Here is a 23461-nt window from a genome sequence, read left to right on the forward strand (position 1 = left end):
AATGACCTTAAGCTAAAAGAAAATTTCAGACTTATAGCTTAGTAATAATTTTCTTTGAAGAAACCTATACACTAAATAGCTACACATTTCAGTCTATAAAAGCCTGTTAGTGTTTGTGCTGTCAAGAGTCAAACTTCAGGATCCTGTCTCTTGCAGATGCAGTAGCCTTAAAAATCAACACAGCTGTTAACACAGAGTCCTGCTATTCCACTGTTTGCCCAACCAAGTCCACCCTTATCGTACTATTTAGGGTTATGAAGTGGAGTGATAAAGCAACAATATTCCAGATCCTAATGACAGTTCTCTTTTTAAATTCCATTAGTGAGTTAAGCTGGTTGGTCATTTATGAGAAAAATAATCCATGATATACCACAGATTCACCTGGCTCAGTTATTGGATTATCCAGTCAATTATAAAATGTCCACGATATAATATCAATTTTAACTTTTCAAATTTTGTTTTTAAATCACAGTCCAAAGAAAATCTACTTGTCTCTGTAATCAATAGATAAGAAGAATTCATTAAATGCGATTTTTTTTTCAGTTATCTAAACTTTTGCCAAGGGAATGGAGATGCCAGGAGCAGCTTTGGAGCAAAATTTGCAAAACAAAAAAACATTTTGTTCTTGCCCACAGAATGGATACACATCAGCTCTTATTTAATAGTGATCACATCAGTTGGACAATGCAAAAGCAACAAACTCTGCAACTAAAATGAGAATAGACACTGAGCATTGGATCATTGTATTATACCTACTAATTTCTTCCTCAAATGAATCACTTTCCTTTACCTCAGTCATACAACAGACAAATGTTTACACTGCAAGGAAACAAAAGCAGAACAATTCACTATTTCTGGTCTAAAAACATAATAGGCTTGCTGATCATCAACTGTGTAATCAAATATTGTATTCTTCCATTCTGTGGTCAAAGTGTAGACAGTGCCCACATGGTTAAGTGCATCTCCTAAGTAATCCCTAACACTTAAAGCCACCACAGCATGCGTGCACATGTACGTTTCCTAATTGCCTAAGGGCCCTTTGGTAATGATTTACTAAACCAATACACTCATGGTTATCTTCCCATTTTCTACTCTCTAAACATGATGCCATCCAATACTTTGTTTCTCAAAAATCTAGGCAATGAGACAGTTGTTGAGGTTTGTCTCCATGATAGAGTTGGAGGGGCTTATAAACTAAAGACCTGCTTGTCCAATGTTGAAGCTGTTAAGATTATGGAAGCAATGTCAACCAGAATTAGAAGAGCACAGTTATTTCTGAGGATCCTAACTCACACCAAGTCCTATCCATCCCTCTCAAGGACTTGGTTTTTTTTCCTCTCTCTCTCTCTCTATAAAGAGATGATCATCCTGTGCTAGCCTGTGACATCTGGATGCTTGGAATTTTTGCCTTTGGTAACTGCTCCACTATCAGCAGCCATGTTTTCAACTGCCAAGATCCTGAAGGTCTGCAATTTTCTTCATATACACCTCCAACTCTTTCCTCATTAAAGGCAAACCATAAAACCTCTTTCACTGACCAACCTCTTGGTCAATGCAGCAATCTCTCAAGCGGCTGTTTGTTTTTCAACATTCACACAGCAAGAAGGCACAAATGACAAATGTGATAGGGATCAGAAAACATGCTTTAGGGAGGCAGTTAATCTGCAATTATTGGACAGGTGGTGTACCTTGGGACCTTTTGCTACTTTCAAAAAGGAGTAATATACAAGGAAAACACAAGTTGCTGTTGAACCAAAACTTTGCATAAAACACTGACAAGAAAACAAGTCCTGTAGTAACATGTCAGCATGAAACAGAGTCTTATGGCTTTGCAAACACTGCCCCTCTGTTGAAAATGTATCAGATATTTTGTTTTTAAATTTAAACAGATATAAGAATCCCTCATGCTCAGCACCAAGAGCTCTGCACCGATGGCAAAAAGATGTGTGACACATTAGATCTGATGCAATCTTCAACAATTGTTGACAGTTGAGCAAAACTCAGTACATAAAATGTAACTTTATTCCCATCCAAGTATAGCAGATTGAGGGAGTGATCTGATTAAGGGGTGTAAAACTCAAACAGAACTGATGAGTAACAACATAGAATCCACGCCCTCTGGTAAGAAAATCTAGACCAAGGGGACATAATCTTCAAGCTAGTTTATTCAGGAATAGTTTCAGGACGCCCATTTGCACACAAAATGTAATCGGGATTTGGAACTTTTCTTAAAAAAATGCTGATGCTTGAACCACCAGAGGTTTCAAGACAAATTTTGATAGATAAAAACATCAGGAGTAAAACAATGAAAAACTGAAGTTGAGGAGCTAATCGGTTAGATTCTAACTAATAAAAAAAAACTGAACCATGGCCGAGTGGTCTAAAGAACTAGATTTATGCTCCAACCATTTTGATGGCGTGGGCTTGAATCCCACTGCTGCCGAGAGTGTGTTTTGTGGGAGCACAGTGGCTCAGTGCACAGGCAGCATGGTGGCTCAGTGGTTATCCCTACTGCCTCACAGTGCCAGGGGAACGGGTTCGATTCCAGCCTTGGGCGACTGCCTGTGTGGAGTTTGTACATTCTCCCCATGTCTGCATGGATTTCCTCCTCATGCTCCAGTTTCCTCCCACAGGTGAAGTGGCCATCTTAAATTGCCCACAGTGTTCAGGGATGGGTAGGTTAGGTACATTAGTCAGGGGAAATGTAGAGTAATAGGGTAAGGGAATGGGTCTGGGTGGGAAACTCTTTGGAGGGTTTTTGTGGACTAATTGGGCCAAATAGTCTTTCCCACACTCTAGAGATTCTACAATTTCTATGAAGTAGCAGAGAAATTTTCTAATTTCCTGCCCAATAATTACAAGTAAGCTATGTCCCTTCAGCATATTAATCTGTCAACATCATATTGTCATTCATACCACCTTGCTGTGTGCATATTGCATGCTGCATTTTCTTATTACAAGGCAATATAAAAATACTACTTTGGCAGTTGAATACTCAGGAGCAACCTGACCACAAAAAGGCTATCTTACTTTCCTGATTGATCCAAAATATTTTGCCTCTTCTTGAGAGAGGCTTACGAAAAAAATTGTGCTTGTCCAGACATTAGAGCGAATCGAGAATTTTCACAAAAAAAAATAATTAAGCACCAGCATTCGCAATCACCACTTCAGACACACCATCAAAAAAAAGTATTAACCTATTTCACATCTACTGTCCGCAGCTCCACTTTTCAAGTTTTAAGCAAAATGCGCACACATTGGGCAACGTGTTAGGAGGAACATGTACGGTTTGGAGTGAATACAGAAGAGACTTACTTGAATGGCTCCAGGGAGCATACGTGGATAGTCGGACAAAGCTAGTTATTCTTCTTGGAGCAGAGAAGACGAAGATTTAATAAGTTTTTAAAAATTAGGATGAGCATAGATTTAGTGTGATTGGCAAAAATCAAGAAAAATAGGAAAACATCTCCTTTCCAAATTGTTAATATTTGGAACACACTGCCCAACATAATGATAGAAACAAGGTGAGGAAAACAGCTTCAGTAACAGCCTTCAAAGAAAACAGAACATGAAAATAAACGAAGGGACATAGAAAACGCACCACAGATCGCTCCTGCAAGAGCATGTGCAGACTAATGATTGTGTGTATGAGCACACCATGACGCCAAATTTTTTTTAAAAAAAAATAAAACTTAGTCAAGAGTCAAGGAATTAAATTAGTATATATTCCTAAATTATGATATAACAAAATGAATGGGACTATATAATTCAACTTCCAGGCAGATAGCATGTAATCACTACAGAAATAAATTTAATACATAGTGTACATAGGACTTTCTGGATTCAAAGTTACTAAGGCATGCAACATTCCAATAAGTTCCACTTCTCCATATAAAATTATTCTGATGTTGAACGTATGACCTTTTCAATAAAATAGAAAAACGTTGGCTCATGCAGATCACTTACAATTTTGTTAATAAAAGCAATTCTTTTCAACAATCTAACACCTAAAGTGCAACATAAAGTGAAACAAACAGTCAAACACGGAAATCTGTGCCAACAAGCAAGAGAAAAATTGAACACTGCTAATGTGCGCAACTCAATATTATATAAAAAAAGCATCAACAGAACAATGACCCAATGTTACATGATGATGTTAGTATACACTGCCTGCAAGCTTAAGGTGCCTGTAAGTATACAACTTGAATCATTGGTAATTGCGGTAGATATTGAAAAATAGATCAAAAAAGACTGCCAATTCTTTTTCACTTTATGAAGAAAAGGGTGGATTTAAGAGGCCACATTTCCTTTGGGTCCTCTCATGACAATGTTACTACCCATTCAAAACTTTGGGTCAACAAACATTCTATCAATTTGTTGCTAATGAAACAAGGGATTGTTTACAAAGGGTAAAAGTTAGAGTATAAGTGACAATTACCAAAGGTTAGGCAAATTGGCCATACCAAATGGCCCATAGTCAGGTGTAAATATAGGGTAACGGAATGGGTCACTCTTTGGAGGGTCGGTGTGGACTTGGGCTGAAGGGCTCATTTCCATACCATGGAGAATCTAATCTAAATCTTCATTTGTCTCCTCAAATAGCTTAACTGGATGAAAAACTTGGGGAAAAAAAATATCAAAAATCATATCATTAATTCACTCCAGCAATGCTCCATACACACAAAGCATAATCATTAGCGATAGAACACAAATGGGAAATGAGAATGATGAAACTAACTCCAAATAATTAGCGGATATTGGTGTGCACTACAAAGCAGCAAAAAAAAATGCAAAATAAATTCATGTTTTTAAATCAAGTATCAATATAGTCATAAAAACAAAGTAATAGTGACCAGGTGATGTTACTTAGGTTTTGAATTAATATGCATAATGAAATGAGACCACATGTTAAAAAAAAACTGCACCTGGACAATTGGCATATATGTCCTGCAATTTTAAAGATAATCCAAAGCATAACATATATTTCAAGTACATATTCCATTATCCAAATTCATTTCTGCAGCTCAGTCAACAAAATGTGTAGGAGTCCAAGAGGTATTGATAAATAAACTTGTATTTTTCCCACAACATACACATCTACTCCATGATATTAAACTTTATAAACATTTGTTAGTTATGATAAACCAAGTCGCTTATGTTATGCCATGAGGTTATCTTATACTCGAATAACCTTACAAAATCCCAATACAGTTTTAGACTGAGTTTTCTCATTACTAAATGAGTTGCCATGCCAGTACAATAGCAGAGTAATGCTCCAGAATCCAGTCAAATATACCTTGTTATCGTGGAATATTCCACAAGTTCAGATGCAGCATAGGATCTTTCAGCGACTCCTTCACAAGTGTGGAGTCTACAGCATTTATGTAAAGCCTTTCCAGACTGCAGGACATCCTAAACTGCTTCAGAGTCAATGAAATATTTTGTGAAGCACAGTCACTGTTGTAATGCAGCAAGGGCGGCACGGTGGCACAGTGGTTAGCACTGCTGCCTCACAGCGCCTGAGACCCGGGTTCAGTTCCCGACTCAGGCGACTGACTGTGTGGAGTTTGCACGTTCTCCCCGTGTCAGCGTGGGTTTCCTCCGGGTGCTCCGGTTTCCTCCCACAGTCCAAAGATGTGCGGGTTAGGTGAATTGGCCATGCTAAATTGCCCGTAGTGTTAGGTAAGGAGTAAATGTAGGGGTATGGGTGGGTTTCGCTTCGGCGGGTCGGTGTGGACTTGTTGGGCCGAAGGGCCTGTTTCCACACTGTAAGTCTAATCTAAAAGTGTGGAATCTAATTTGCATACAGTTAACTTCCACAAATAGCAGTGAGATTTAAAATAAAAAGATAATATTCAATTTCTCCCCACAAGATACAGGTGGAACAACAAGTATTGATTGGTCATCCCAAGTCGCCTTTGAGAAGGTGGTGACATGTCACCCTATTAGGGACTGCAGCAGTTTAATATGGTGAACATACGGAGTTTGGGGTGAGGGTTTTGTAATGCCAGGCTTATTACCCAACAACGAAGTATAACAATACACTTCCCATCTTCAGGTGAGGAGTGTCTTTAAAGGGGAATGTGCAGGTGCCAGTGTCCCCATGCACTTATCTTTGTTCCAATGACTTCAAAGTTGTGCAGTTGGATGATGATTTTGACTGAGTAATAGACATTGGCCAGGACACAGAATAACTCATTCATTTTTCAAACCAAAAAAATTGTCCCGTAAACATTTTTAAACATTCCACCTGAGGTATCAGGTGGTGCCTCAGTTTAGCAAGACATCTGGAAGCCTATGTCTATGATGGGGCAGTAATGAAGTGTTAGCCCATGTTTTTCAGCTCAAATCTCTTGAATGGGACTTGAAGCCCCAACCCTTCTGAACCAGAGGTGCAGCTGACACAAGACCGCATCACTGTTTGAACCTATTTCCTAACTTTTTTTCAGGTTTGGAAGAAACTTAAATATCACAAGTTCCAACTTCTGATGTATTTGAATTTAAAAAAAACTTAAAATGGTTAGAACCTTTGTTACAGGCACCACTTTGCTGTGTATACACTCCATTTGTCACTACGCCCCAACACAAATAGGGTGTGACAGTCTTTATTGTATTTTCCAAGACTACTACAAAGACCTTCAGGTGTTTTCAAATGATGTATAGTGTTTACTTAACTAATTTGATTTCAAATGGCCAGAAATTCATGCAAAGGCAGGGAGATGGTATGGTGGCAACATCAGTATAAAGCAGAATTTTTCCAATTCAATTCCAAGCACAATTTTGGCAGAGAAAAAGAATCCTGTGTTTAACAGGACTGCAGCAGTTTAATATGGTGAACATACTGAGGTTGGGGTGAGGGTGAGGGACACTGTTTCAAACGAGTCAATCTCCTGCCAGTTCTCTCTCCACCCAATTCTGGATTAGTGGTGCTGGAAGAGCACAGCAGTTCAGGCAGCAAAAACACGTATAATTATCAGTTTGAAATTATGGTTTTAAAAACTATCATCGCCGGGTAGGAACGTTTAAGGATAAATGTGCCAAATGTTCAGTGGTAGGCAGACTTGACTAGCAGTTCCAATTCATACAGCAGCCTCCCAATAACCGCGAGGTCAAGTGTATGAAGTGGGAGGCCCCACCAGGGCAGCTGTGTGTGAGAGAGAAAGCTACACATAAAGCTTACAAACCGAGCAGCTGACAAATAATTCAACCGTGGTGTATTTATCACCTTTCTGAGGCTGGGCTGTTGCAGGTTTGACAAAAAAAAAGAAACAGGCCGAGTCTATGGCATTGCTTCCGCCTACATTAAAGTAGGAAAATAAATCTGCTGGAACTTACATTCATGCTCCAATAATGTAAGTGATCGAGTAACGATCATACAGAAAAAAAACGTAATCCAGTTGGAACGCTCAAAGGAGCTTTGAAAATCACAAACAAAAATACACCAATTTCTAATCAGTTTTCATTCCACAACTTAATTTTGTGAGTAAATTCAACACAACAGATACATATATTTTTTAATTGCTTACCTTATGTAATCGCCTTTCTTTTCCTGGGGAATTGGAAAGAGGACAATGCAGGTTCAGTGTTTGAACAGAAAACACACAAACAAAACAGAAATTCACAACTGCCAACTTTCTAATTTGTTGATTCAGTAAACTGGAGCACAGCCGACCGGACTGGATTTGCATGTAAGAGTCCAATGCGGATATTGGCAACTGTTCCCACCACCAACACCCCCAAAAGCAACAAGAAACACAAGGTGAGAGATGGCGCGGCACTGAACAGCTCCCAGAGAATATAACGCAGTGGCGGGGAGCTGTACCGGTGAGAAGGAAGGCAGGCGGCTCCTGCACAGTGCCCGCTGTTAGTCCGCTCCAGCGCCTGGGAACGCACGCTATCGCAACCAGGAAACAAGCCCCACTGAAAGCACCAGCTTGTTTACCTGCAGCACGTACGCAGCTAACTCGAACGCCGTCTCGCTGTCCACCTCAATGTCGCCCTGTGGGGAAATACAGAGACAGGAGTTGAACCATCAGGCAGTAAGCAGTCTGCGGGCGAATGGGAGCTCGGACAACCGGACTCTCCCGCTTTAACACAACCGAGGAGGAGGAGGGGGTGGTTACAAAACTCTCCGATACTGACAAAGCTTCCAGCGCACTGAGCCGACTTCACGCCCACTCACAAAACACAAAGATTAAAGCCTACACGCTGCAGCCACGGAACACTCTGAACCCAGTTTTCTGGTGTGCACTGCCCGCTACAACCCACCGCCTTCGGTTAAGGCAGTCTTGAGACACACAGTGGCCATGTCAAGAGCTGCTTTCCACCCCACAAGAGACGGGATAGTCACGACAGTGCCGGGCTCGCCTTTTGAAAACACCATGGGTGGGAGTTTTAACGAGTTTTCCGCTCACGCCTCATTTACATGCACACAATGAGCTGCAAGCTCGGAGACAGAAGCCAGTGGGGATTGAGAAGACAGTAATTCTTTTGTGTAGGGCAAGCAGGCTAATGCATCACCATATTCGCTCTACAAAGCAGAAAGTTATACTTTCGCGTGAGCAGGCGGTCTCTTGACTTTAAAAACTTCACAAATATTGGCCTCAAACAGTCAGGTCTGCCAGTAATAATAAGTGGACTCTGACCAGTCTGCAGTATTCTGCCTTCGCCTGGCATCTTACCCTTTCCCTTCACTTCGATCCTTCTCGGAGTCATACAACATCGACACAGACCAGTTGGTTCAACCAGTTTGTACCAACCATAAACCCAAATTAAACTAGTCCCACCAGCCTGCACCAGGCCCATATCCCTTCAAATACTTCTTATTCACGTATTTTTCTAAATGTCCTTTAAACATTATAACTCTACCCACATCCTCCACCACTCTGGAAATCATTCCACACAGAAATCACTCTTAAAAAAAATGCCCCTCCTGGCTTTTGAAAATCTTCACCTCTACTTTAAAATATGCCCCAGTTTTGAAATGCCCCACCCTAGGGAAAAGACACCTGCCATTTACTTTATCAACTCCCCTCATGATTTTACAAACTTTTATAAGGTCACCCCTCAACTTCCTAAGCTCTAGTGAAAAGGTCCCAACCTATCCAGCCTCTCCTTATAATTCAAACCCTCCATTCCTGACATCATCCTGGTAAATCTCTTCTGAACCGTCTGCAGCTTAATCCTTCCTATAACAGGGCAACTGCAACTGAACATAGTACTCCAGAAGAGGCATCACTAACACCTTGTACAACCTCAACATAACATCCCAACTCCTACAATTTCCCTTCAACTCAATCTCTCTCCTTATGGCCTTTTGACCTCTTTTCATTGGGAACTGTCTGGTGCATCCTGAGAACAGGAACAATTCAAAATCTCTCTGGCTGTTTGTCAAGAATATGGTAAATATTACGTAGAATTTTAAATGTAGTAGTAACACACCGTACTGCAAGAAACTGGTGTGATTTGCATTTCAAATAATGGCAACTTTTAAAAATGTTATAAATTAATTATACATTTACAAAACAATATATGTATTAATAAAGCCTAGGGGACTGTAATGTTATGTTAACCAATTAGTGAGGATGCTACAAAGAGTCAAACAGGTTAAACATAGGGCAGGAGTGTGGAGTTGAGAATTATGAGATCAGCCATGATCTCATTGAACAACAGAGCAGGTTTGATATGCTGAATGGCCTACATCCACTCCTTTATTTTATAATCTAACCTGAATTACCATCTTCAATGATTTGTGCAGTCACACACTGAAGTCCCTCTGCTCCCGTACCTTTTTTGAATTGTACTATTTAATTTACTGTATATTGTATCTCCCGATCGTTTCCTTATAATAGGTGTTGCTTTGGGTATTCACATTGGTTCTGTCTTGTCTGCCATTTTGTGGCCTATTGGAATGTTCCTTGTTCCAATCCAGCATAGGTTGCTCAGTCCTTTAGAAAACAGTATTGCTGCTGCCAGCTAATGTCTAGTCTTCTCTCATTTTCACTTGATCCATCTTCTCCTTTTCCAATCCTCAACCTCTTGGTTTCAATTTCTGCAGATAGCCAATATTTACCATAAATCTACTGATTTCCATGGCTATATTTCCAAATGTATTGCTTCCTTGACAGGGCAGTTAATTTTATTCTTAATGTTTCTCCATCTCTGCACTACCTGATCTGATGATGCAAACATCTGTATCAGCAATATTATGTTTCAACCTTCATTTTTAACTGGGGATGCCCCCACAGTTCGCAGGTGAAGCATATCCATACCTTTTCTTGTATATTTCCTCTCATCCTTTTCCCTTTTTATGATACCATGAATAATGATATGGTTCCCCTTTCACTGAACTTCAATCCCATGGGCTTCCATTTGCCTCCCCTTCCAGAATTCTCTTGAGGCCATTCCTTCTGTAACATCCACATCTCAACACCCAGCACCCACTTTCTATCAAACTTTGCTATGCTGGTACAGGTGATCTAACACCATTTCCACTCAATGTCTAAGAATACAGTTAAATATGCCTTACAAGTGAAACTGCAATTCATTTATCCATCAGTTAATTCATCATGCAGTATCTACAGCTAATGATGTGTTCGACTCCAGTTTGGGAGAACAAATGCCGGTTGGTCGATCACTTCGCAGACACCTCTGTACAGTTTGTACCCATGATCTCCAATTTCCTGACTTTTAGTTCTTTACCTTACTCCCCTGATGAAGGGCTCTGGCCCGAAACGTCGAATTTCCTGTTCCTTGGATGCTGCCTGACCTGCTGTGCTTTAACCAGCAACACATTTTCAGCTTACTCCCATACTGCCCTTTTTATTCTTGTTCTGTTGCCACGTGCCAATAATAAAACTGATTTGAAGGAGATGTAGTCAAATTATTAGATTTGATTATATTTTGATAATTATCCAATTTTGAGGTGTCTGGACTCTGGCATCTGACTCACTTTCCTGGCTCATTTTGCTGACTGAATAAGAAAAGAAGGTTTTTCACCAGAGGAGCATGTGCCTTGCTTTCCTCCTCCCCCTCTGTTTAGATTTTCCTGTTCCTCTGTGACTTAAAGATAAAGAGCAGTACAATTTGACTTGGTAGCCCATTTGTCGTTTTGTCAGCAGTTGCTTACTGGGTTTAGAGGCATCTATGAAGGGAGATCAGAGTTGACATTTTGGGACCTTCTTCCAACTCTTCTGAACCCATGTTCTGGAGAGGGGTCATTGGACCCGGGACGTTGGCTCTGGTTTTACTCCACAGATGCTGTCAGACCTGCTGAGCTTTTGCAGTTGTTTCTGATTTCCAGCATTTGCAGTTTTTTCAGTTTCTATTGTTTCCTCAGTACCAGTTACAATATGGTTTGGGTCTGTCTTCTGAATAACAGGTTAACATAGTGAAAAAAGCACAGCAAGTCAGGCAGCATCTGAAAGGAGGAAAATCGATGTTTTGGGCAAAAGTCTTTCATCAAGAATGAGGGCCATAGTGACTAAGAAAGTGTGAGTCAAGAGGTTCATTCTGTAAATCCATTCATTCCTATTGTTGACTGAATGATCCGCTAATGGGTCCGGCACTTTGGAATATGAACACCTTAATTGGCTGAAAATGTCACAATGATTGAGGCCGTCAGGTTTTGATTCATATATTTTGAGCCATGGTGGAGAGCAACAGAATTAGGCCTTTCAGGGATTTGCTTTGAAATTATATTTATCAGTGAGGGGTAAACCAGGAATTGGTTGTCCATTATGACACCAGCAAATTACGCTTCTGGCTGGCTTTGAACCAGGGCGCTTTCACACGTAAAGCAAATGTGGTAACTACTACATGACAGAAATGAAATAGGAAACACCAGGTGCATTCTTACAAAGGATGATGAACGGTGCAGTACACTCTGCTGATCTCCAGAAGGAGGGCAGAGAGAAATTCTTTTCCATCTTCCAAGATGACGGTGCTGGCATGGTAGGGGGTTTAGGACACCTGAGTCTGGATGCTCCAGGTTGGCCACAGCCTTCTCTTTCTCTCCTCCTTTTCCATCTTTTGCTTTCGTGAAGAAGCCTGAGCAGTGTTGATGTCCGGATTGAAGATTCCTGCCTTTGATAGGCCCAGAGCCTGGACTCAGGAAGTCGCTGGACCGTTGGCTGTGTCAGAGCTTGGTGCCCGGTACAGTCTGGAGGGGAGGTCTGGTATGATCTGCTTTAAGGACTGTAATGCTGAACTTTTTATTTCTTTATTTTTGTAATTTATTCCTAAGATCCTCTAACTATGTCACTTTGTATCTCAAATCCATAAGTGGCCCACTGTGGGGACAGATGGGTTGTTGGCTGTGGTGGTGCTCGAAGCTTGATGGGTTGTTGTCTGCAGCGAAGCTTGGTGCCCGGAACGGAGTTGAGTCCATTGTGTAGTGTAAGGTTGAGTTTGATGTAGATTAGAGGCAAAGTCTGGCGCAGAGGTTAGGTGGTGGCATGGACTGGAGGGGAAACCTGGCATGATCTGGAGGGGAAACCTGGCCCAAACTGCTTGAAGAAAGTGAGGACGGCAGATGCTGGAGATCAGAGCTGAAAAATGCGTTGCTGGAAAAGCGCAGCAGGTCAGGCAGCATCCAAGGAGCAGGAGAATCGATGTTTCGGGCATAAGGCCTTCTTCAGGCATAAGCCTGTCGATTCTCCTGCTCCTTGGATGCTGCCTGACCTGCTGCGCTTTTCCAGCAACACATTTTTCAGTCACAAACTGCTTGAAGAATTGTAATGCTGAACTTTTTATTACTTTTCCCTGCACCCATGTGAGTACGCGTGACAATAAACCTAACTTAATTAAATGCATTCTGAGAGAGATACATCTTGGAATATCAATGGATTGTTTGTAATAGTTGGGTGTACACTTTCATTTGAGCAATCTTTGACCTTATCTGTCTCATTGAGCCACATCACCTTAGGACAGTCATCCAAGGTAACACTCATTCGCTAACTGTTCACATTCATTGGATGGTATTGGCAGCATTTTAGAAGCACTCAGAATTGATTTGGCAAGAGTAGCATTTTGAAAGAAGGACAAAGACCTTAAATATATCCCTATTTCTCTCTATATGTCCTTCTAGTCTGTTGAAAAATTAAGGGTATTGTTTTTATTTTCAATTTCCAGCATCCACAGCATTTTGCTTTTGTGCCTGAAATATTGATGGTGTTCCGAAAGGAGTACATACTCTCAATTGCAGATGATTTGATCCTCAACAAAAAATGATTTTTTTTTGTAACTAGTGCTAGAGGAAAATATTTCATCTGCTCCATTTGCTTTTCCATTTTTTTTTCAGGTTAAGTAAGATCATTGTCAGATTAGATTGCATTGTATCATGCTGCGACAGGAAAATAGGGTCAGGTTGTAGGGTGGGAACACACAGCTGCAATCTGCTCAGTAAGTCCACAATTTAAATGACCCTCAAGCAGTAGGGATTGCCTCTTTCACATTTTTTTTTTAATTGGCTGATTGTTAGTGCCATAATTACAGTATTATTCTACTAGGAGCAATGCCAATCATGGAAGACTGCAGCTCCAGAGGAAACGGCTTGTCTTTAGTGTCCATTTTAAAAATGAAAAGGATACAAATTACAGTTGGCAATCTCAGTTTAAATGGGTTAATAATTTCAATTGATGGGAGAAATTTGTTAGAAGCAAGCATTCATACCGTAGCAAAGAAACAATGATGATCCTTAACAGGAATATTAAATCTGCTATGTACAAAAACGTTGTCATGCTTGCACATTTAACAAGAGCTGAAATGCAATTTGGGAGAACACAAAGACCATCTGAGATTGTGTGCAGTACAATATCTATGCAAGTTTGTCATTTGTTGGCTGTGGTGAAATTATGTTTGTGCAGAGCACATTTTTATTAATGGACAGCAATAAATAACATGCTAGCAATTCAAATATGTCGGAGAAAGTGAGAACTGCAGATGCTGAAAATCAAAGTCGAAGAAAGTGGTGCTGGAAAAGCACAGGTGGTGAGGCAGCATCAGAGGAGCAGGAGAGTCGAAATTTTAAGCGTACGTTCTTCAACTTCCTGATGAAGAGCTTATGCTCAAAATGTCGACTCTCTGCTCCTCAGATGCTGCTGATGCTTCGCCAATTCAAACACTTAGAAAGATATGCATATCTAATAATGTGCCAGACCTTAGGATCCCCACACAGGGTTGACCATCTTAATTTTAAAACTGCAGTACAGATTCATACTGAATTCTGAGGGCTTGATCGAAACTAGTTTGGCAGTATGACCAAGTACAGTGTTTGCTGATAGGATTTCTAAGATCTTTTGGTATGGAATCAACTTGATTTTTGTTGAAATATTCCATGTTAATAACATGATTGAGGGAATTTGGCTGGGAGGATTCTTTGAACCAGACAATGTGAGGGAATTGAACTTCCACCTTCTCATGCTGTGCAATTCTGGAGCTTCAGTACCAATTACATCATCAGCAATCGCTTTTGAAATGAAAACGTTCAAAAACAGGATATGCAACTATAATTGTGTGTTTTTACATTTTCCCAAAGTGAATATTGATGAGGTGCCTTTAATAATTGCAGCAGAGATTTCTTCGGGGAGTAAAATCTCTGGTAAATAAAACAGTTTTTGTTAATCAGATCTTATTCAAGTTTATTTCATTTTTGTTGAGGGAAAGCTGATTTACTTGTGATTATATAGTCTTGTGAAATGCCAGTTCATAAGTCTATCGGAAAGAGGCTGAAGACAGCTCATTTACAGTCCATTAGCAGAATGCCAAGAACGTTATCAGAACCAAAAAATTGTTGAAAATTTCTCCAGGTGCTTCAGAGTTTGTGACAATAGAATGATAATGCAACTGCTCGGTACTGGAAAAGCTAAGATGATAATTGAAAAATACATAGGAGCCCATTATTAGATTTGGTGCTTAAAATAATGGATCAGTTCAGAACAGCAATCTACAGTGCCAATAGAATACAGCAATGTACATTAGAAAATAGTGGAATACAAGTCAGAGGACATCCTGATCAAACTGTGTGCTGCAGTGATCAGAGATACCCGGTTATTCTGTACAATGTTTGTCATGAAATTCCCTTGGGTGTGGAATCTTCCAAGAAAGTTCCTTGAAGTTGAAGAATTCGGAGATATTGGGCTCTTGAAAGCTTCATAGTTATCCAGGAAAGGTTAAAGGATTAAAACCTGATATCGCTGACCCAACAACCCTCACACATCCCAGCCCATTCTGACCTGATCCTATTGGGCCTTGCACAACTCCCCCCACCACTCCACCACTCCCCCCTCCCCCCACCACCCACCACCCCCCCCCCCCTCCCCAAAAGCTCTGGTCTGACTTGACTCAGGCCTGCTGGAATCAATATCCTCTCATTCCAGCAGTACCTATTCACCCACTTACCTGGCATCCTACTCACCTCATTGATTAGATTAGATTAGATTACTTACAGTGTGGAAACAGGCCATTTAGCCCAACAAGTCCACACCGACCCGCTGAAGCGCAACCCACCCATACCCCTACATTTACCCCTTACCTAACACTACGGGCAATTTAGCATGGCCAATTCACCTGACTCGCACATCTTTGTGACTGTGGGAGGAAACCGGAGCACCCGGAGGAAACCCACGCAGACACGGGGAGAACGTGCAAACTCCACACAGTCAGTCGCCTGAGTCGGGAATTGAACCCGGGTCTCAGGCGCTGTGAGGCAGCAGTGCTAACCACTGTGCCACCGTGCCGCCCACAAATCTGGCAGCCCACCTATGTTCCTAAGCTGGCATACTATCTCCTCACTTACTTTACACACTTAGCTTTCTTCATTCACTGTAAAAGTGCCTTTGTGTCCTTTAAATCCAGAAATATAGCAGGAAGTGGAATAGGAAAAGCATGTGTCTGGGTCTGCAACTTCAAGTATATTTCTCTTTAGTTGTCCCTGATAAAGGTATAGGGGAACAGGCTTCAACTGGAATCACAGAATCCCTTCAGTGCGAAAGAGGCCACTTGGTCCATTCAGTCCATAGTGACCCTGAATCCCACATAGATCTAGTTCCTCCACTCTTTTCCTGTAACCTTGCCTTTCTCATGGCTAATCCAACAAATGTGCGCACTTTTGGACTGTAGGAGGAAACCAGAACACACGGAGGTGGCCCACACAGACATTGGAAGAATGTGTCTCCACACAGTCCCCGAGGCTGGAATCGAGCCGGGCCACTGGCGCTGAAAGGCAGCAGCGCGAATCACTGAGCCACGTAACCTTGGTCAGAAAAATCACCAACCAATAAGCAGGTAATTTTTTCCATCAGTCAAATCAGTCCTGACACTAATTGAAGTAGCTAGACCTATGACTCATGATTGAGCAATGTACTGTTAGAAGTATGTAAAATTATGTATTTAATTAAATTAAGATCAAGTATGCAAAAAGTGAACTGATATCTTACTTAAGAATGTGAGAATAAAGCATGGGATCACCGATTTAAATGTACAGTTTTTGACTTGATATCACACGTGCCTTTGTCATGCTTAACATTAACAGATAAAGTAAACTTTAAGTTGAATAGTAGAAGTGAAATGATTTGAATAATTTAAGAACCAACAGATGCTACAATGAACCTTGCCAACTGGAACAACCTCCCTCATATGCTGTTATCTTGTGATAAGCTGCTATTTTTTCTGGATGTCAACTGTTTGAGTTCTCAGCTTGCGTGTAATTGTCAGTAATGCAGCTTTCCTTTTGCTATGGTCCTTCCCAGCCATAAGAACAGTCAGACAGTTAAAAATGAGGTCACAATTTATTCAAACAGTTGCATGTATGCAACTGTTCAAGATGTCACTACTGTGGAATCTGGCCTGCAGTAAGATACAACAGCAATAGAAGTGTGCAGTGATCCAAACCATAAGCATCACTAAGTGTTTAGTCACTATAGCATTTTGGCCAATCCATCAAGAGGTGGACTTCAACAGGCACAGGAAAGAATCTACTTTGTCTATTTTACTTCTTCTCCCTCTGAGCTGACTAAGCCATAACTTGCAAAACGTCTCCTCTAATGAAAATCAAATTTTGACTTTATCAATTGTTTTGTTGTTACAGAGTGAATCCACACCTGCTATTGAGCAGTAAATAGGCTTACATAGCTGGACTGAGTAAGGACAGTATTGAACCAAATAGACATTTTATAATGATTAATCACAGTCGATTATGGTTACTATTACTGAGAATCACCATTCTCTGTGAATAATTCACGAGCCAGAATTAGCGAGTTACGGACTTTCCTCACATGATGCAGTTTCTTGTTAATGATGTAAGTTCAATTCAAGCAAGAGCTCTTTAGTATTTCTTGTTTAAATTCATATCTGATGAACTCAAAGCAGCCTGGGTAAAACTAATCCTCAATGTTTATGTGAGGTGATTAAGTTGGGGGAAGGTTGTATAACGATTTTTAGATGCTCAAATCATCACTTTTCTTAACTCAAAAAACGAAATGTGCAGTGAGCTGTCAGATAATGCACAGTTGTTTGACTTCAGATTCCTTACAGATATAATGTCATAACTAAATGAGCAGAACTGTAAACTGCAGGAATAAGACATAGACTTGCCACATATGATCAGCGTTGTGGCAGCATTCAACTTGAAACTGGGTCTGCGGTCAGGAATTAGGCGAGATGGAACAAATTGTCATGTGTATCTCAAATACATTCTGTAAAGTAGACATTGGTGGGTTGGAGACCAAATTCCTCAGGTCTTTGATTTACAAAGCAGTGGGCTTGATAACAGACAATGAAGAATGGTACTGAGCTGAAAGTCAGACTAAGGGACTGTGATTTCTATGGACATGTAAACAGAGAAAATACTTACTCCTATCATCCTGTTCTTTTAAAGTGAAAGCTTACGTTGACTCCACAGAACTCAGTCAGGCAACATCCTCCCAAAATATAGTTAATCAAACCCAAGTAATGCACCTCCTCATAGATACCTAATTGATGGGCTGTATATGATAAGCAGTCACAAACTACAACCCAGATTTCAAAGCACTAGCAGATAAGGTGTTGTCACAAGTGTCACTTTGAGACTTGGTTCGAGGAAGAAAATAAGTAATTTTCTATGCTTTGTTTTAGAATTATACAATATAAAAAGTTAACTGTTTATTCCTTATTTTCTTTTGGATAGATCTCAGGTTGTGCTTCAAAAATTCAAAATTCAATTTAATTCAAAAGGTCATCTAATAGAGTCGTAGAGATGTACAGCACGGAAACACCCTTCAGTCCAACTCATCTATGCTGACCACATATCGTAAACTAATCCAGTCGCATTTGCCAGCAGTTAGCCCATATCCATCAAAACCCTTCCTATTCATATACCCATCCAGATGCCTTTTAAATGTTGGAATTCATCACTAGCCTTCACCACTTCCTCTGGCAGCTCATTCCTTACACACACCACCCTCTGCGTGAAAAAGTTGCCCCTTAGGTCACTTTTAAATTTTACCCCTCTCACCTTAAACCTATGCCCTCTAGTTCTGGAACCCCCCACCTTAGGGAAAATACATTGTTTATTTATCCTATCCATGCCCCTCATGATTTTATAAACCTTTATAAGGTCACCCCTCAGCCTCTGACACTCCAGGAAAAAGAGCCCCAGCCTATTCAGCCTCTCCCTAAAGCTCAAATCCTCCAACCCTGGCAACATCCTTGTAAATCTTTTCTGAACGCACGGTGGCACAGTGGTTAGCACTGCTGCCTCACAGCGCCTGTAGACCCGGGTTCAATTCCCGACTCAGGCGACTGACTGTGTGGAGTTTGCACGTTCTCCCCGTGTCTGCGTGGGTTTCCTCCGGGTGCTCCGGTTTCCTCCCACAGTCACAAAGATGTGCGGGTCAGGTGAATTGGCCAAGCTAAATTGCCCGTAGTGTTAGGTAAGGGGTAAATGTAGGGGTATGGGTGGGTTGCGCTTCGGCGGGTCGGTGTGTACTTGTTGGGCCGAAGGGCCTGTTTCCACACTGTAAGTCTAATCTAATCTAATCTAAAAAAAGTTTCACAACATCTTTCCAATAGGAGGGAGACCAGCATTGCATGCAATATTCCAAAAGTGGCCTAACCAATGTCCTGTATAGCCACAACTCTATACTTAATACTTTGACCAACAAAGGAAAGCATACCAAATGCCTTCTTCACTATTCTATCTATCTGCAACTCCACTTTCAAAGAACTATGAACCTACACTCCAAGGTCTCTTTGTTCAGCAACACTCCCCAGGACCTCACCATAATGCTTAAAAATGTCAGAGACCACAGGCTTGCAGGAACTGATGAGGGAAAATAAACAGGACTTTTCTCAGGCTAAAGGTTTTCCTTCATTGCAAAAAGAAGAATGGCTCTTTCCTTGCTGGAGGTCTGATGTTTTTTGCCCAAACCTTCACACCCAAAACTTGTTCAGCTAGCTGGGAGCCAATCATGTAGTTGTGGCAGACAGGGCTTTGCCATCAACAACTGGTCACCATTCCCCAGACAAATCAGCTACTTGTTGCGAGATAAAGTTTCCATTTGTACACACCTCTTGGCTCTAGTTTATCTGCAACTAGACTTCCCCTACGGCTTGAATAAGCCACAAAGTAAACAGCCCTTACAAAGAGTGACAGGTAACCTGCTTTTAAAAAAGTGCTGTAAAAGTTCGAAAAGAGTCATTTTCCTATTTCAGTTCACAATAAATATACAGACAAATAAAAAGAAATGGTTTTTACGAGTATAAATAAAGCCAAAATTCCAAACAGTAATATTCAATATCTTGCTGTAATTATTGCATAACATCCAGAGATGAACTTGTCAAGCTAAAAAAAAGGCCTCATTCTTGATGAAGGGCTTATGCCCAAAACATCAATTCTCCTGCTCCTCAAATGCTGTCTGATCTGCTGTGCTTTCCCAGCAACACACTCTAGACTCTGATCTCCAACATCTGCAGTCCTCACTTTCTCCTCCCTGATAGAGTATATGTAATAACATGCTGTCTGCTGCAGGATATACTTTATCCGCTGAAGCTGTATGGTAAAGTTTTTTATGGATGCACAGTTTGGATATATTATTGTAATACCCTCAGATATTTGTACTAACAAAAAAAAAGTTCAACAAACAGTTTTTCAAAGACATTAGTATTACGAATTTAGCAACATGCACTGTCTATGTAATGGACCCGAACATGATCCAAAACAGTTGCATTTATCTTTTGACAAGGGGAATGGAAAATCAATGTATTATTCAATAGTGTTGTAGCTCCGATATATGTCTCTTTCGTAGAGCTGTGGAAAGTACTTTAACTTTTGCCATGTACTCTGAAGTATTGCTCATTTGGAGTTATTACATTCTCATGCTTAGGTTTTATTGTGAAATGGGCATCTGCATGCGAAAGAATGCTTTTTAAAGAAAATAAAATCACTTGCTCAACTGCCTTAATGTTACCAGTTCCTTTTAAAAGGAAGAAAAAGTCTGTAATGTTTTATATTTGGGTAGGGAATATATCCTTCATCACTAGCACAGAGATCTAAATCCACCTTGGAGTGACAAGGTAACACTAACTTGCATTGGGGGAAGTACATAAATTGCATTTTGAATGTCTTAAATCATCCAAGGTGCTTTCCAGGAGCAATGCAAAGCAATGTTTGACATTTAGTAATTTAATATGATATGAAGAAGTAGGTTTTAAACAGTGTTGAAGGAGAACATGAGACACAGAGAGGCATCGTGATTTATGAAACAAAATTCCAGAAGTTGAGGCCTCAAGACGGAAAGCAGAAATGAAGATGATGAAGGAAATAATCTGAGTATCCTCAAGAGGTCAGAATCAAAAGAGGATTCTGGGATATACGGCTTGAGGTGGTTACAATGGTAAGGCTAAGGAAGGCCAGGGAGCAACTGAAAACAAGCAGGAGAGTATCAAAGTCAAGGGTTTGCTCAAATGAATAACCAATATAGGTCAGCAACACAGGGGTGGTGAGTAGCAGAAATTTGGAAAATCTAACGTATGCAAAGGGTGGAATTTGGGATGTATTGTAATAGTCTAATCGAGAGGAAACAAAGGTGTGAATGACACTTTTAGCATCACTTAAGCTGAGGCAGAGCAGACACAGACATGATGTAAGGTATGGGACTCATATATATTTTAATATCACTTATTTTGGACGCTTGGACTTTGAACTAGTAGAATATGAATTTTGTGTCTGAGTGAAGGAGATTAATGGTTAACTTATTGTATTTATATAGCCATGGTGAGTTCTTTAAAAACACATTATTAGAGAAAGACTTCCTGGTAATTAAGTGGTATTGCTTCAACTGGAAGAATTTATGAACGGACAAATTAAACAATTGTGCATTGGGCTTTTTAAGTTAGAAGATCAGAAATTGTTTTTTGTTTTACTTTTGGTTATAGAAAATACCCATAGTTTGGAAAAAAAGCTTTTGGATTTAAGTTTGGCAGTTGTGCCAAAGGAGTAAATAGTTGCTCCTAAAGATGGGATAGAACTGTAAGGAATTAGAGTACCTCAGTGTAAGGCATTTAGATTTAATGTTCTGGATTAGAAGTATTTGGATAAAATCCTGAAGGAGTTATTTGAAGATAAGAAAATCTAAGCTAGTTATACAAAGGCTCCTGGAAGAAGTTATCAGATTCTCAAGAGGGGGATCTGAAGCTAAAGTTAAACTAAACCCTACAACTGTAAAAGAGAAGGGAATTTCCTCTGGTATTTTCATATAGTAATGGGATACTGATTTCTTTCCAAGACGGCACAGGAGTAGGTCACTTTTCTCTTCTATCTTCTTGGAAAAGATGTCCTGACCTCCTAGCCTCAGCGCAGATGCAGCGAGGCATCATCTTGGCCTGGCGTGACAGTCACTCAGCCTGGTGTGGACATCCGAGGTGATTCCAGAGTGGTCTCCTGGCCTTGAGAGCCTCAAAGTGAAGCACAGTGCAATCTAGAGTCAAGGCCTGGCACAGGCTGAAGGTTAGGTGCCAGCATGGATTGTGTTGGCAGGACTGTTGTTCTGAATGTTTTATTTCTCTAATTTCTAATTTATTCCTACAATCTGTACTGTTGGACTTCTATTTATTTATTTTTCTTTCTTTTCCCCTAAGAACTTGTACTGAAGAATCTGTACCTAGATACCTTTACCTAAGATGATGCCATAAGTGGCAACTTGTAAACGTTTTACTGTACTCATTTGAGTGCAAGTGACAATAAAGCTAATTCAGTTCATTCATACTGGATTAATGGGATAGGATTTTTCAAAATTTTTTAAAAGTGTTAACTATATGCATATAAATATACAAAATCGAATCTATTTTATCTCATTGCTTTTGCATTGTAAACTTTTGTTTTATTGTTAAAACTGAATCTATAGCCTTGTGTGCTTGTGCTTCAAGTGAAAACCACCTCATTAAAACAGAAAAATATGATCAACCAATTCTGTCTGGGATCTGACTTATCCAGTAACAACATCAGCTGCGATCATAACAAAGTGGAAATAGAAGGTTTTATTCATAACTCAGGTATATAATTGAAAACTCTGCTTGGGGTCAAATACAACACTAAGTGAATGATTCAGCTCCAACTACTGCCAGGGAGGAAGGTGGTATTGGTAGTTTGAGATTCGAGTTTGTGGTGGGCATGAAGTCAATAACTTCAGTCTTGACAATTTTCTAGTTGGACCTCATCCCCCTCCTTGGCAGACACCAGTGGCCAGTGGTGTGTAGTTTGTTTTGTACCACTTCAAAAATGTATCCAGTACTATATTGGCTCAGTATCTATTTTTGGCAACGCATCTATGAAACACTGAGGCATTTTTCTCGGTGTAAGATACTATTTAAACACAAGTTGTAGATGCATCGCAGCTAGACAAAGTTACAAGAGTTTTTATGGTTTCAACTCAGTTCTTAGCAGGGATGCATCTGGAACCATTGTCCCAAATTTTCCTGAATACCAAACTTGTTTAGAAATACTCGAGTGATAACCTTTATGGTGAATGGATAAATAAATAACACCAAAGTACTAGAAAATGCTTTTTTTCTGACACTGGGATTAAAATGCATGATCAGAGGAAGTGTTGGAGGAATTTCGTTTTACAATTAATCATACTAAACTTGACCTGGGAATTCACTAAAAGAATAATTTTTAAAAAGGCTTTCTGAAACAAGAACTAATAGTTTTGAACTGAATAAGAACAACAAACTACAAACAAAATGAAGGGTGAATTCAAACAAAAATGTTTCATCAATATCTAGCATTATTAATTGTCTCAATTTCTGCAAAATTGCTACACAATAGTCAGAAACAATAAAACCTGTGTGTGAAAAGCTGACTTTTATCATCTGGAATAACAATAACATTCAGCAGTGTTTTCTGTGTTAAGTTTTTAAACACCATCCTGCATTAAATATTAACTCTGATGTACATTGTCGAAGTTCCATTCTTCCTACACATTGT

The 23461-nt window shown here is 40.1% G+C and overlaps 1 protein-coding gene and 1 long non-coding RNA gene across 4 annotated transcripts in view; one reads left to right on the forward strand and one right to left on the reverse strand.

Moving 5' to 3' along the window:
- frmd4bb (FERM domain containing 4Bb) overlaps nt 1-23461 on the reverse strand; it is a 374294-nt gene that overhangs the window by 99365 nt on the left and 251468 nt on the right. For all 3 annotated transcript variants that reach the window (XM_060835692.1, XM_060835693.1, XM_060835691.1), the window contains exons 6-7: nt 7943-7999; nt 7527-7549 (exon numbers count right to left, since the gene is read on the reverse strand). In XM_060835692.1, coding sequence (XP_060691675.1) covers nt 7527-7549; nt 7943-7999 — 80 coding nt within the window. The remainder of the gene's footprint in view (nt 1-7526; nt 7550-7942; nt 8000-23461) is intronic.
- Nucleotides 7679-21883, forward strand: LOC132822373 (uncharacterized). Its single transcript, XR_009645436.1, has 3 exons — nt 7679-8385; nt 16120-16284; nt 21762-21883. It is a non-coding gene; the product is annotated as an uncharacterized LOC132822373 (long non-coding RNA).

This window comes from Hemiscyllium ocellatum, chromosome 14 (genome assembly GCF_020745735.1).
Source record: "Hemiscyllium ocellatum isolate sHemOce1 chromosome 14, sHemOce1.pat.X.cur, whole genome shotgun sequence".
NCBI lineage: Eukaryota > Metazoa > Chordata > Chondrichthyes > Orectolobiformes > Hemiscylliidae > Hemiscyllium > Hemiscyllium ocellatum.